General features: G+C 39.3%; 1 protein-coding gene across 2 annotated transcripts in view; it reads left to right on the plus strand.

Moving 5' to 3' along the window:
- The window catches only part of DCAF5 (DDB1 and CUL4 associated factor 5), a 91550-nt gene that overhangs the window by 57577 nt on the left and 20972 nt on the right, over positions 1-13001 (plus strand). For both annotated transcript variants that reach the window (XM_016223817.2, XM_016223818.2), the window contains exon 7: positions 8417-8483. In XM_016223817.2, the coding sequence (XP_016079303.2) occupies positions 8417-8483 (67 nt within the window). The remainder of the gene's footprint in view (positions 1-8416; positions 8484-13001) is intronic.

Consider the following 13001-nt stretch of genomic DNA (forward strand, 5'->3'; position numbering starts at 1 on the left):
ACAAAGCCAAATTAAAATTAAATATCTTCCACTCTCTGATATGAAGTAGCCTATGGGTCTCCTTACCCCCACCCCCAACCCAGAGCATTTTGGGAAATGCGGCTTCTATTGCCTAGATAATGGACTACATAAAACATTCTTTTTCCTTCTTTAGAGGCTTGCCCTATTTGTTTCAGGTTACAGGTGAAAGACTCATAAAGTGAGGTTTCTTTTATCTGTTTTTCTTTTTTTTGACTTAAAATTTTTTTATTTTTAATTTAAATCATTTTTAATTTTCAATTAAAGTTGACATACAATATTAAATTAGTTTCAGGTGTACGCCCCAGTGATCAGACATTACATAACTCAGTAAGTGATCACCCCAATAAATCTCGTACCCATCTGACACCATTCATAATTACAGTATTACTGACTATATTCCCTGTGCTGTACTTTACATCCTCATGACTATTCTGTAACTACCAATATGTACTTCTTAATTCCTTCACCTTTTTCACATATCCTCCCAACTCCCCTCCCATCTGGCAACCATCAAAATGTTCTCTGTACCTATGAGCCTGTTTCTGTTCTGCTTCTTCATGTGTTGTCCCAGAGGCTCCTTATACTATCCTCATTTCTTTGGATTCTTTTTCCTTTTTGCTGTTCTGATTGGGTGTTTTTTGCTTAGATTAGGTTCCAAATCGTTGATTTGATTCTCAGCTTCATCTACTCTACTGTTGATTCCCTATAAATTATTCTTGGTTTGTTAGTATTTTCTCATTTCTGACTGTTTCTTTTTTATGCTGTGGAAGTTCTCACTAAGTCCCTTGAGCATCCTTATAATCAGTGTTTTGAACTCTGCATCTAGTAGATTGCTTGTCTCCATTTTGTTTAGTTCTTTGTCTGGAGTTTTGCTCTGTTCTTTCATCTGGGACATGTTTCTTTGTCTCCTCATTTTGGCAGCCTCCCTGTGTTTGCTTCTGTGTATTAGGTAGAGCTGTTGTGTCTCCCAGGCTTGGTAGAGTGGCCTATTGCAGTAGGTGTTCTGTAGGGTCCAGTGGCACAGCATACCTGATCACCCAACCTGGGCACTCCAGCTGCACACTCCCCTCCTGGTGTGGTCTGTGCACAACCTTCTGTTATAGTTGAGCCTTGATTGCTGTTGGCACATCAATGGGAGGGATTTACCCTCAGGCTGATCTGGTGCAAGATTGGCTGGCACCACCGACCACCATGGAGGATCAGCTGTGCAGGGTCCTGCCCCACAGAGCAGGACTTACTTCAGCAGGGTTCCGGTGCTCACTGAGCCTGCCCCTTGAGTGTGTCGCTGTGGAGGTGGTTGGGTGGTGTTTGGATGTGGTCTGAAGCTGTGCACTGGGTGCATTGGCTGTGGGACCTCCTGGGAGGTGCAGGCCTACACTTATAAGTCAGGCCAGAAGTCAGGGTGCTGCACCCTGCAGATGCTGAAAGACAAACTTCCCATGCCCAAGGTCGGTCTGGGACCAGCTCTCAACCCTGCAGGCAGGGTGGGACTGGAACCCCAACCTGCTACAAATCAGCAGTGGCTGGGCCCGCCCAACTCCACAGGACAAAAGCTAAAATGAGTTTTTAATTTGTCATTTACCTCTTACTGTTTAGAATGAGATCAAAAAAAAGACCTAAAAGAAAGTAATGAATTCTTTGGATTCATGTCCTCACTAGGCCTCAAACTTAATATCATCTTTCGTTTTTGCTTTTCTAAAACTGAACAGTAATCTTCACGTTTTTTCATGGTAGTGTTTTAAATGTGAATGTTGTTTGTGAAGTCCTACATCACAAAAAGGAATAAAAATGTTAAACCTAGGAATTTTTGGCAACACCATTCCTTCTATTAGGTTTTTATAGCTTACCTATTTATAAAGGGCTGTTGGCTGCTGACCCCTTCTCTTATTTAGGCCAGAAGCCCCTTACTCCAGGTCAGCTTCTGATTCAACAGCAGATTGCCTGGGTAAGAATGCATAGGTACTGTCTAAAATTAGATGTCAAGATAAAAAGGAAAAGAGAGAAATCTATATACCTCCAGTTCCACCACTTGAGGTAAAGTTCAATTTTCTGGTTAATTCAGATAATTACTGTGTTTCATGAATTTGGATATAGTAGTTTGAATTTCCTTTGGTAGTGACTGGTGTTGGCACTATTTGGTCTTTGTTTTCTTGCTCCAAACAGCAAATATTTAACCCTTTGCTGTCGTATTAAATTTGGACATGGGTGTCGTACTGGTCGGAATTAATTTCCATTGAAAGAGCAGTGATACATAACATGCAACGTCGGGGCAATGTTTTGGTTCGTGACAAGGTTCGCTTAGACACTTAAGAGCTTTCAGAGAAATTATGAACTGATACATGAATGAATAGAGTTAAGATTCGTACGGTTCCTTGCTGTGGTGGCTGAGAGCAGACATACGACCACAAAAGGTTAAATATTGGTGAGATACTTAAATCTTGCTGATCAAGACTTGCTGTGCCGCTTGTCCTCTTGAGCACTAACCATTAGCAGGACCACAGTTGGAGGCTCCAACTCAAGCTTTGGAGGAGATGAACCCTTCCAACACAGCTTTAGAAGAGAGGAATCTTTCCAACTGCTCTGATGTTAAATGTATCTCTGCACTCAGCCCACTTGAAATAATCTTTATTTCCACAAAGCTTTAAAAAGAAAGAAGGAAGGGAGGGAGGACAAAAGAGCTCTTTTGGCTACCTTATGTGTTCATTCATTCATTCATTCATTTTAATCCTCACCCAAGGATATTTTTTCCATTGATTTCTCTTAGAGAGAGTAGAAGGGAGGGGAGAGACAAAGAGACAGAAACATTAACGAGAGGCACATTGATTGGTTGCCTCCTGCATGAGCCCCAACCAGGGCCAGGGATTGAGCCTGCAACCAAGGTATGTGCCCTTGACCAGAATTGAACCTGAGACCCTTCAATCTTAGGGTTGGTGCCCTAATCACTAAGCATACCGACTATGGAGGCACCTTATGTTTTAAAATAACCCAGGACTCTGTCCCCCTTCCTGGAATACTCATCTCACAGATATCCACATAACTTGCTCCCTCATTTTCTTCAGGGCTCTACTTAAAATGCCATTTTATCAGAGAGACCTTCTGTGACCACCCTATATAAAACAGAAACTAACCACCCCAGCATTCCCTATATGCCCTAACCTGCTGTTTAATTTTTCTCTATACTACTTACCACTACTGGATACATTATATATACATATTCTTTTTAATTTTTTTCCTCTACCCACTCCATTCACATTATTTATGTATCTAATTCTTTCCCTCTTCCCAGCCAAGAAAATTGTCAGTTAAGCTTCATGAGGGTAGGGACGGTCTTTTTTTTTTTTTTTTTTTTTTTTTTTATCAATTCTGTATTTCTTTTCCTGGAACAGTGCCCAACATATAGTTGACATTGAATAAATATTTGTTTAATGAATAAAGGGATGGACTAATTTTTATTTCAGTCTCCCACAGTCAGCAGTATCCTAGGCAGCCAGCTTTGAATGCTGGAAGGGGCCCAGCAGACAACCATAAAATGTCATAAATGAATTCCTCAGGGAAGTTTTGTGATTCCAGTGTGTATGAACACTTAAATGGTCTGACTAGATGGCAGTGAGTAAGACCCCCTCCTTGAAAATCATCCCGAGGTGTTCCCTTCTGGTGGCTCCAAGAGGAAGAGAGGATCAGGAGTTGCCCTTATTTATCCCTCAGAGGAAGCCTGGACATTGTATGCATTTTCCACGTATATTAGGAGCTGTCATATTAACTCCAAGGGGCCTTAACTCTGTGGGAGTTTTCTTCCTTCTAAGGCAATCTTCTGAGTCAGCGTTCCATCTGGGAGTCAGTCCCCTTTTACCTTTTCATGGCTTTCCCTGGTGAATAGCTGAATAGAAAAGTGCTGATCCTTCGCAATGAAATAGTAAAACTTCTGATAAGTCCACCCTTGGCTCACTCTTGTTTAATATTTATTTTTGTTTGTTTAGTTTGGAGGAACAGGGTACGAGGAATTCTATATGAAGTTTTATAGGCTCTTTTAAACATAGAGCATGAAATGACAGGATGTTGAATAATGTTATATATCATATATATACAGGGATTGGCAAAAGTAGGTTTACAGTTGTGAGTATGCAAAACAGTTTATTCTTGTAATATTATTTATTAATTATTGTATTATTTTCCATACAAACAACTGTAAACCTACTTTTGCTTCACTCTGTATATAAATTAATAGTGGACAGCTCTTTTGCATTCTGTTTTCCCTCCTCTTTCTCCTGGGTTCAAGATTCAGGTGCAAGTGGTTTACTTGGAAATGCAAGAAATAGTAGAGGAATGGGGAAGTGAGATAGGGAAAGGAAGGGTGATTCAGTGAGCCAACTACAACTGTGGGCAATTGGAGTTTTTTGATCTTGAGGGGAAAGGGTACAGAAAGCATACTCAGAATTATTCCACCTGAGGATAAGGCAGCTGGGATATTGGTTGGATATTCAGTCATTGGTTGAGCTTGCTCCCAAGAAATGTTCATTCCCTAGAGCAGCCTGGCTGCAGCCTCGTAGGCTTTGGAGAAACCTTGGGAAAAGGGGACTGGATACTGGCAGCAGAGATCTGGTGAAGTATACAGAGCAGGAAGGCCTGAGGGATGTGAGCAGGCATCAGGGAGTGAGCTACGCCATACTTTCTGTTCCTATTAAAACAGTAGTCTGCCTGAGCACCATTGGTTTATCTTTGCTCCTTCTTTCTCTTTTCACCACATCTTTACCTGAGGCTGGCTCAGTGCTCATATCTATCTTGCCTCTTTTATGAATCACTAGGTTCCTGTTTTCTCATAATGGCACCTAGTGATTTCTACTTTATGGCATGGTAGTTGTGTACCTACATGTATATTTTCTTCTTGACTTAATCTCCTTGGGAACCCAGGTATTACCTTACGTATCTTTGTAAGCACCACAGTCCCTGGTACATAGGTGCTTGGTTAGAATGAATCTTTCCCCCCAACTAGTAGGTGGTTTTGCCAAAGTGGCTGTGAGAGGAAAGCCCTTGGGCTTCTGAATTCCAGCTTCCTAACTTCAACCAGTGTAGTGTCATAAACTGCAGGGAGTTACTGGATGGACCCTAAAGTCAGAGCAATGAGGAAATATTTTTTAAGTGTTCTGTTTCATCGTATTAAGTACATTCATATTCTAAAATGGTAAATCACAACCATCACTACCATCCACCTCCAGAAGTTTTTCATCTTGCAACATGAAACTCTACCCATTAAACATGAACTCCCTTCTTTCCCTTACCCCCAGCCCTCGGCAACCACCATTCTACTTTCTGCCTCTATGAATTTGACTACTCTAGAAACCTCATAAGTGGACTTGTACAGTATTTGTCTTTTTTTTTTTTTTTTTAATTTATATTTATTGTTGAAAGTACTTGCCTTTTTATGACTTTATTTCACTTAGCGTAACGTTTAAGATTCATCCATGTTGTAGCATGTGGCAGAATGTCTTTCCATTTTAAGGATGAAAAGTGTTCCATTGTATATGTTAGACAATGTTTTGTTTATCCATTCATCTATTGATGGACACTTGGGTTGCTTCCACCTTTTGGCTATTGTGCATAATACTATTATGAACATAGGTGTAAAACTATCTCTTAGAGATCCTGCATTCAGTTCTTTCAGATATATACCCAGAAGTAGAATTAATGGATCATATGGTAATTTTATTTTTAATTCTTTGAGGAACTATTTTCTGGGGGGGGTTTTGTTTGTTTGTTTTTTTAAATATGTCTTTATTGATTTCAGAGAAAGGAAGGGAGAGAGAGAGACACACACATCAATCATTGATCGACTTCCTCCTGTACGCCCCCTACTGGGGATCAAGCCCAGAACCCCAGCATGTGCCCTGACTGGGAATCGAACTGTGATCTTCTGGACCATAGGTCTGTGCTCAACCACTGAGCCATGCCGGCTGGGCTATTTATTTGTTTTTTATAGTAGTCACCCTAATGAGTGTGAGGTGAAGTGGTGTCTCATTGTGGTTTTGATATGCATTTCCCTAGTGATTAGTGATATTGAACATCTTTTCATGTGATTATTGGCCATTTAGAAAAGGCCATTATATATTTCTTCTTTGGAAAAATGTCTATTCAAGTCCTTTAAATCAAGTGTTTTGTTGTTGTTGTTGTTGTTAAGGAAACTTTTTAATTGTATAACAGGGTTAGTCTTTGAGTTTCCTTGCCTTGAGCATATTTATGTATTTGTCAAGTAACCATGGGCTGGGAGCTTAGGGACTTTCATCTCTGATTTGGCTTCTACCTTTCCTTCACAGAGTAATCATAGAATCTTAGAATTAAATTGAGCGTCAGAAAGCATCTGAGTCTGTTCTGGCTGCTATAACAAAATACCACACAGACTGGGTGGCTTATAAACAACAGTAATTTCTTTCTCACTGTTCTGGAGGCTGGAAGTTCAAGATCAGGGTTCCAGCCTGGTTGAATTTTGGTGAAGGCCCTCTTCCAGGTTGCAGACTGCTGACTTTTCCCTATTTCCTTACGTGGTAGAAGGGTGCTAGGGAGTTCTGTTGGATCTCTTTTATAAGCGTGCTAATCCCATTCATGAAGGCTCCACCCTCAACCTAATCACCTCCCAAAAGTTTCACCGAATACCATTACATTTCGCACTAGGATTTCAACATGTGAATTTGGAGTGGGATACATTTAGACCATAGCAGAAAGTGACCATACCAGGAAACTGAACCCACTTCTTTTCCCACTGTGCCTCGGGCCCTGTGACTAGTATTTTTGTCATCTTTAAACATGCCTTTCTTTGCCTCCTTTCTCATGTTCCTACAAGTATTTTGAAGACTGGTAAATGGATTTTTCATGATTGCAAAGTATTTAGTAAAGTATTTACATTAGGCATGAGGTTGTGTATATGTTGTACTTAGAGTTTTTGAAATTATTTAGTGTTATTAAGAAATTTTCTTTAGAAAACTATAGGCCTTTTTTCTAGGGAAATAAGGAGATGAGGCCAAAAGGCAGTTAGTAATGCTGACCTCAACTTAAAGTAAAATGCTTTTGTTAATCTTTGGAAATAAGCTCTCAGAATTGCTCACTGGTTGCTGTTAGACAATGCTTTTATGAGTCCTAATTATAATGAACCTGGCTTAGTGTCCTGTCTTTTTGAGATTAAGCTGTTTGAAGCTGCCACATAAAAAGAGATTGTTTATGTCCCTGGCACTAACTTGTGGCTGGGTTGGCAATGGCTTCCTGCTCAAAGACATCAGCTGATAGCAGGGAAGTTTAGGGTGCTTGGCCTTGCATAAAAGATCTCAAGAAAGCTCCTAAATTTTTTTTTCTGCATTTAAACTTTTTTTTAATTGTAATAAACTATATGTGAAATATAACTTACCATTATGACCAGTTTTAAGTGTACAGTTCTGTGGCATTAAGTGCATTTATGTTGTTGTGTAACCATCACCACTATCCATCTCCAGAATTTTTTCATCTTCCCAAACAGTAGCTCCCCATTCCTCCCTCTCCCTAGTCTTTGGCAACTACAGTTCTTCTCTCTGTCTCCGAATTTGACTATTCTAGGTACCTCGTATAAGTTGAATCATACAATATTTGCTTTCATATGTGGCTTTTTTCATTTAGCATAATGTCTTCAAGATTCACCCATGTTGTAGAATGTGTCAGAATTTCCTTCCTTTTTAAGGTTGAATAATATTCCATTGTATGTATATACCACATTTTGTTTATCCATTCATTCATTGATGGACATTTGAGTTGTCTTTCTACTTTTTGGCTATAGTGAACATTCTCCTATGAACATTGGAGTACAGATATCTCAAGTCCCTGCTTTCAATTTTTTTATGTATACCTAGGAGTGAAATTACTGCATCATATGGTAGTTATATATTTAACTTTTTTAGGAACTGCCATACTATGTTCCACAGTGGGCTCACCATTATATATTTCCACCAGCAGTGCACAAGGCTTCCAATTTTTCTGCATCCTTGTCAACACTTGTTTTCTGTTGTTTGTTTTTTGGTAATAGCCATCCTAATGGGTGTGAAGTGGTATCTCATTGTGGTATTGATGTTTATTTCCCTAATGATTAGTGATGTTGAGCATCTTTTCGTGTGTTTATTGGCCATTTATATATTTTCTTTAGAGAAATGTCTGGTCAAGTCCTTTGCCCATTTTGAATCAGGTTGGTTAGTTTGTTGCTGAGTTTCAGCCAAGGGGCCTTTTGATTTGCAAATATTTTTAAGAGGGTGTTTGCTGTGTGGTGCCTTATGAATATATCTCCATTTTTCTTGTTTATTTTTAAAGAATCTTTCTCTGTATAGGTAGATAAATAAAGATATCTTGTCAATCAACTGATATATAAATAATATTTTTGTTCCAACAGTATATCCTTTCAGGCTCTGATGACTTCAACCTGTACATGTGGAGAATTCCTGCAGATCCAGAAGCAGGTGAGTGTGTCCCTAGTGTGAACCTGCTGCTGATGATGGCTCTACTGACCTTTGGCGTGCTGTACCCTGAAAGGACAGACCTGTAGCTATAGAGAAAGATATTTCTCTTTTAGCATAATAAGAAGTTTATTGGAAAAGTGACCAAAGGAAGTTATAAAATAAAAATTAGAAGCCAGATTTAACTATAACCTTCATACCTATCTGTCATAATGATTTTATGACAGATTTTTTCCTTGTAAGAACTTTTCTTTAGACTTCATAGACCTCCTTTATGTCCATTTGTCTCCCTCCTGGAATATTTTTATCTTGGCTTTTACATGCTTTGCTTTTATTATCTTTCTGCACGTTCATGCTTATTACTCTACAAATAGTTGTTAGGGCCTCTTCTTTTTTTTTTGGCCTCCCTGGTGATGTTAACTAAAGTGAAATTTTCTTTGTTGACTGACAGGTGCATTCCCTTGGGTTTGACTGACCCCAGACATCAAAGAAATTGGGAGGAAATATTTCTGCATTTGCTCTAGATGTATTGTGAAAAAAGACCTGCAGCTTTCCATAAATTTGGATCTAGGCCAGCTGAAGTTTCAAATAGCATGGATCATTCTTCTTTCTTGATAATAGTGACCTTGCATGCTCAGTTATGTGTTATACTGGTTGCTTCCTACTGGTGTATATTTTTTTATTCTCAGGACAGCTTAATATAGCCATCTGCTCTGGGTTATACATGGCATCAAACTGGAAAATGGCCAATAGGAAAATTATAGAGGACTATGCCAAGTGTATATTGCACAGTGTGTCTACTGCTCAGTTTAGGGAAGTTGTTGGCTTGCCTATTGCTGAATTAACAATATTGTTACCAAACATTTGCCTTTCAAAACTTGTTGAGGGCCTTTTTGTATAACTATCCTGTTGCTGCGGTCTAGTTACTAAACACGTTGCAAAAGGTCTTTTTCCCCTTCCGGAAGTTGGAAAGCGTGAGTGAAACAGCTTACCTTTGAAGCACAACCAGAAGGGACAGGATCATCTATCTGAGCCAAAAGTGATGTTCTAGCTCTAGAGGTAGTTCTGTATTCAGCCTCCTTGCCCCCATATGCTCTAGATTGATTAGCTGAGAAATAAGCTTTGGGCTTAATTGTATATTTTACCAGATCTTGAAAACCTTTTAATTATTAAGTGAGTATGTCTTTAAAATAGAAAATGGATAGCCCTGTCCAGTATGGCTCAGGTGTTAGAGCATTGGCCCATGCACCAAAGGATTGTGGGTTCGATTCCCAGTCAAGGGCCCGTACCTAGGTTGCAGGTTCAATCCCTGGCCCTGGTCAGGGCTCATGTGGGAGGCAACCAGTCAATGTGTCTCTCTCACATCAATGTTTCTCTCTCTACCCCCTCCCTTCTACTCTCTCTAAAAATCAATGGAAAAAATATCCTTGGGTGAGGTATAACAAAACAAAACAAAAAAAGAAATTGCCCAGCTGGTATGGCTCAGTGGGTGAGCACCAACCCATGAACCAAGAGGTCACAGGTTCAATTCCCAGTCAGGGTGCATGCTTGGGTTGTGGGCTCAATCCCCAGTAGGGGGTGTGCAGGAGGCAGGTGACTGATAATGTTTCTCTCTCATCGATGTTTATATCTCTCCCTCTCCCTTCCCCTCTCTCTCAAAAAAAAATCAGTAAAAACATACTTAAAAGAAAAATTACGAGGCATGAAAATGTAGCCGGTAATCAAGAGAGAAAAAAAATCAATGGAAGCGAACTCACAATTTTATAACAGAGACTTTAAATATTATAAACATGAGAAGTAAAATAGAAGAAAAGATGGACAAAATGGATGAAAAGATGGAGAATGTGAAAAGAATTGGAATCTATTTAAGAAAAAAATCATGTACACATTCTAAAACTGAATGAAAGCTTAGGACGAGAAAAGAGAGTGGAAAGAGCAGAACAGAGCATGTAGGAAACAAGTGGAACACACATGAGCTGACATATCTGAAATCAGGGTCCCAGAAGGATTAGAAAATGAGTAGAAGCAATATATGAAGAAATAATAGCTAAAAGAATTTTCCAAAATAAATAAAATATGCCAATTCTTAAATTCAAGAAACTCAGTAACCACAAGTAGGATAAATACAGCACACCTAGGCACATCGTAAGTCAAACTATTGAAAGCAAAAGATAACGAAAGCCCAATAGCAGCCTGAGGAAATGGATGAATTTCCTATAAATAAGCAACAATAAGATTGATGGCCAAATTATAGAACCCAGAATTTTATAGAATATGTCTAAAGTGATTAAAGAAACCGTCGCCGGGTAGCTCAGTCAGTTAGAGCATCTTCCTGATATGCGAAGGTTGTGGGTTCAGTCCCGGATCAGGGCACATACAAGAATCAACCAATGAATGCATAAATAAGTGGAGCAACAAATCAAGGTTTGTCTCTCTCCCTTCCTCTCTCAATCAATAATAAATAGCCCTGGCTGGTGGTGCTCAGCGGTTAGAGCCTCGGCCCTTCTTAGTGAAGGGTCATGCGTCCGATTCCCAGTCAAAGGCACGACCTGTGTTGCAGGTTCAATCCCCAGCCCTGGTCGGGGCTTGTGCAACAGACAAATCAATGTTTCTCTCTCTCTCCCTCTTTCTCTCTTCCCTCCTTCCTCTCTCCCCTCCTTCCTCCCTCCCTTCTACTTTCTCTAAAAAGCAATGGAAAGTCCAGCTGGCATGGCTCAGCAGTTATCATTGACCTATGATCCAGGAGATCAAGGTTCAGTTCCCAGTTAGGGCACATGCCTGGGTTGCTGGCTCAATCCCCAGTAGGGCACGTGCAGGAGGCAGCCGATCAATGACTCTCATCATTGATGTTTCTATCTCCCTCTCCCTTCCTCTCTCTGAAATCAATAAAGATGTATATTTTTAAAAAATAAAATAAAAAGCAATGGAAAAAATATCCTTGGGTGAGGATTTAAATAAATAAAGTGCTTAAAGAATTAAAACCAACTGACCAGAATTCTATATCTAGGGAAAATAATGCTTCAAAAATGTAAGTAGAACAGACATTTTAAAAAAAGAAATTATAGAATTTTAATATCACTTAGCAGCCCTCAATGAATTAATGTATCTAAATATTGAACATCTACAGCAGCTAACATTACAAAAAGAAAGGCAATTAGACATGTGCCTCCTGATGAAAAAACAACACTACCCATAGTCTTGCAAAATAAAACCACCCTGAATCTGATCAGACCTCAGGATCCACCTTTCAATTTGCAGGAAGTATAAGAGGTCAGAGGAGCGTATTGTACTGTATTGTGAGGATACAATCCACAAAATCCAAACTGTCAGAAACTGTTGTACCCATATTCTTTGACAAATACATTCTAATGGATAAAGAAGGATAGACAGAAACCTATTGTTTAAGAAACCTGAGACATATTAAAACAAAACTGAAGTATTTAGGAATGCACACCTGGATAAATAAAATTTTAAAATGCAGAGAATTGTTTAATACAGAAGTCAGGATAATGGTTACTTTAGGGGGAACAGGGAAAAGGGGGTGTTGTGATTGGAATGAGGCCCATAGGGGCCTCTGAATGACAAGGAAAATTCCGTTTCTTGACCTGGGTGTTGGTTATAAGTGTGTTCACCTTATGAAACTTCATTACACTATACATTTTATGCTTGTTTCCACATCTTTTTAAAAATTCCTCAATGAAAAAAGAAAAATTAGTAAATAGTCATGGTCAAAGAATAAATCACAATAGAAATGAAATTTTCTTAACTGAATAAAAATGAAAACATCACAAGTGTTCAAGTACCGCATGGGTATTTCACCCAGATCAAGGGTTCACAAAATTTTCTGTTACATACCCACCCCCACAATCATTTTTTTGAGTTATAAAGAGTATCAAAGTATATTTTTATTGAGGAATAACTTAAACCTCTGCTAAGATACCCACCATGGTAGGGTGCTTGTTACCTCAAGTAACTCCAGTGATTAGAAAGTCTTCTGGAAGATTTACTGTACCCCTATGTAGTCTTTTGAATGGAGGCTTACCGAGAACAGCCTTATTATCGTACTTCCTCTTCATAGACTGACTTATTTGAAGGTAGCTTTCATGTCCCCTTCTCTGTCTCCTCCAGAGATAGCACCCCAAAATATACTTAGTAGTACCTCAAAGAAATGATATCAGTTTCTTGGATGTTCTGATTTCTCTCCTCTAGATTTGTTCTACTTCTGTTTAAGGAGTAACTGGATAAATTCAACAGATGTAGTCTGACTAGACCAGAGAAAATCTTTGGCTCCTTAGTTAAGTGAGCTACATGGTGTTTCAGGAAGTACACTCAGGATCACATAAGCTGTTCTTGGAGGCCACAGAACCCATGAGCCACTCATACTTAAAGAGTTGGCTAGAAACCCCATGGTTTCCACATGGGCTGTGGTTGGTCCTGGATCCCCATCCTTCATTCGGTGCTTAGGTTTCATTGTGCACAAGGCCAAGACCTTGTATTATCTCTCTTGTTAGATTCACTAAC

The sequence above is a fragment of the Miniopterus natalensis genome, chromosome 1, assembly GCF_054644295.1.
Source record: "Miniopterus natalensis isolate mMinNat1 chromosome 1, mMinNat1.hap1, whole genome shotgun sequence".
NCBI classification, from domain to species: Eukaryota; Metazoa; Chordata; class Mammalia; order Chiroptera; family Miniopteridae; genus Miniopterus; species Miniopterus natalensis.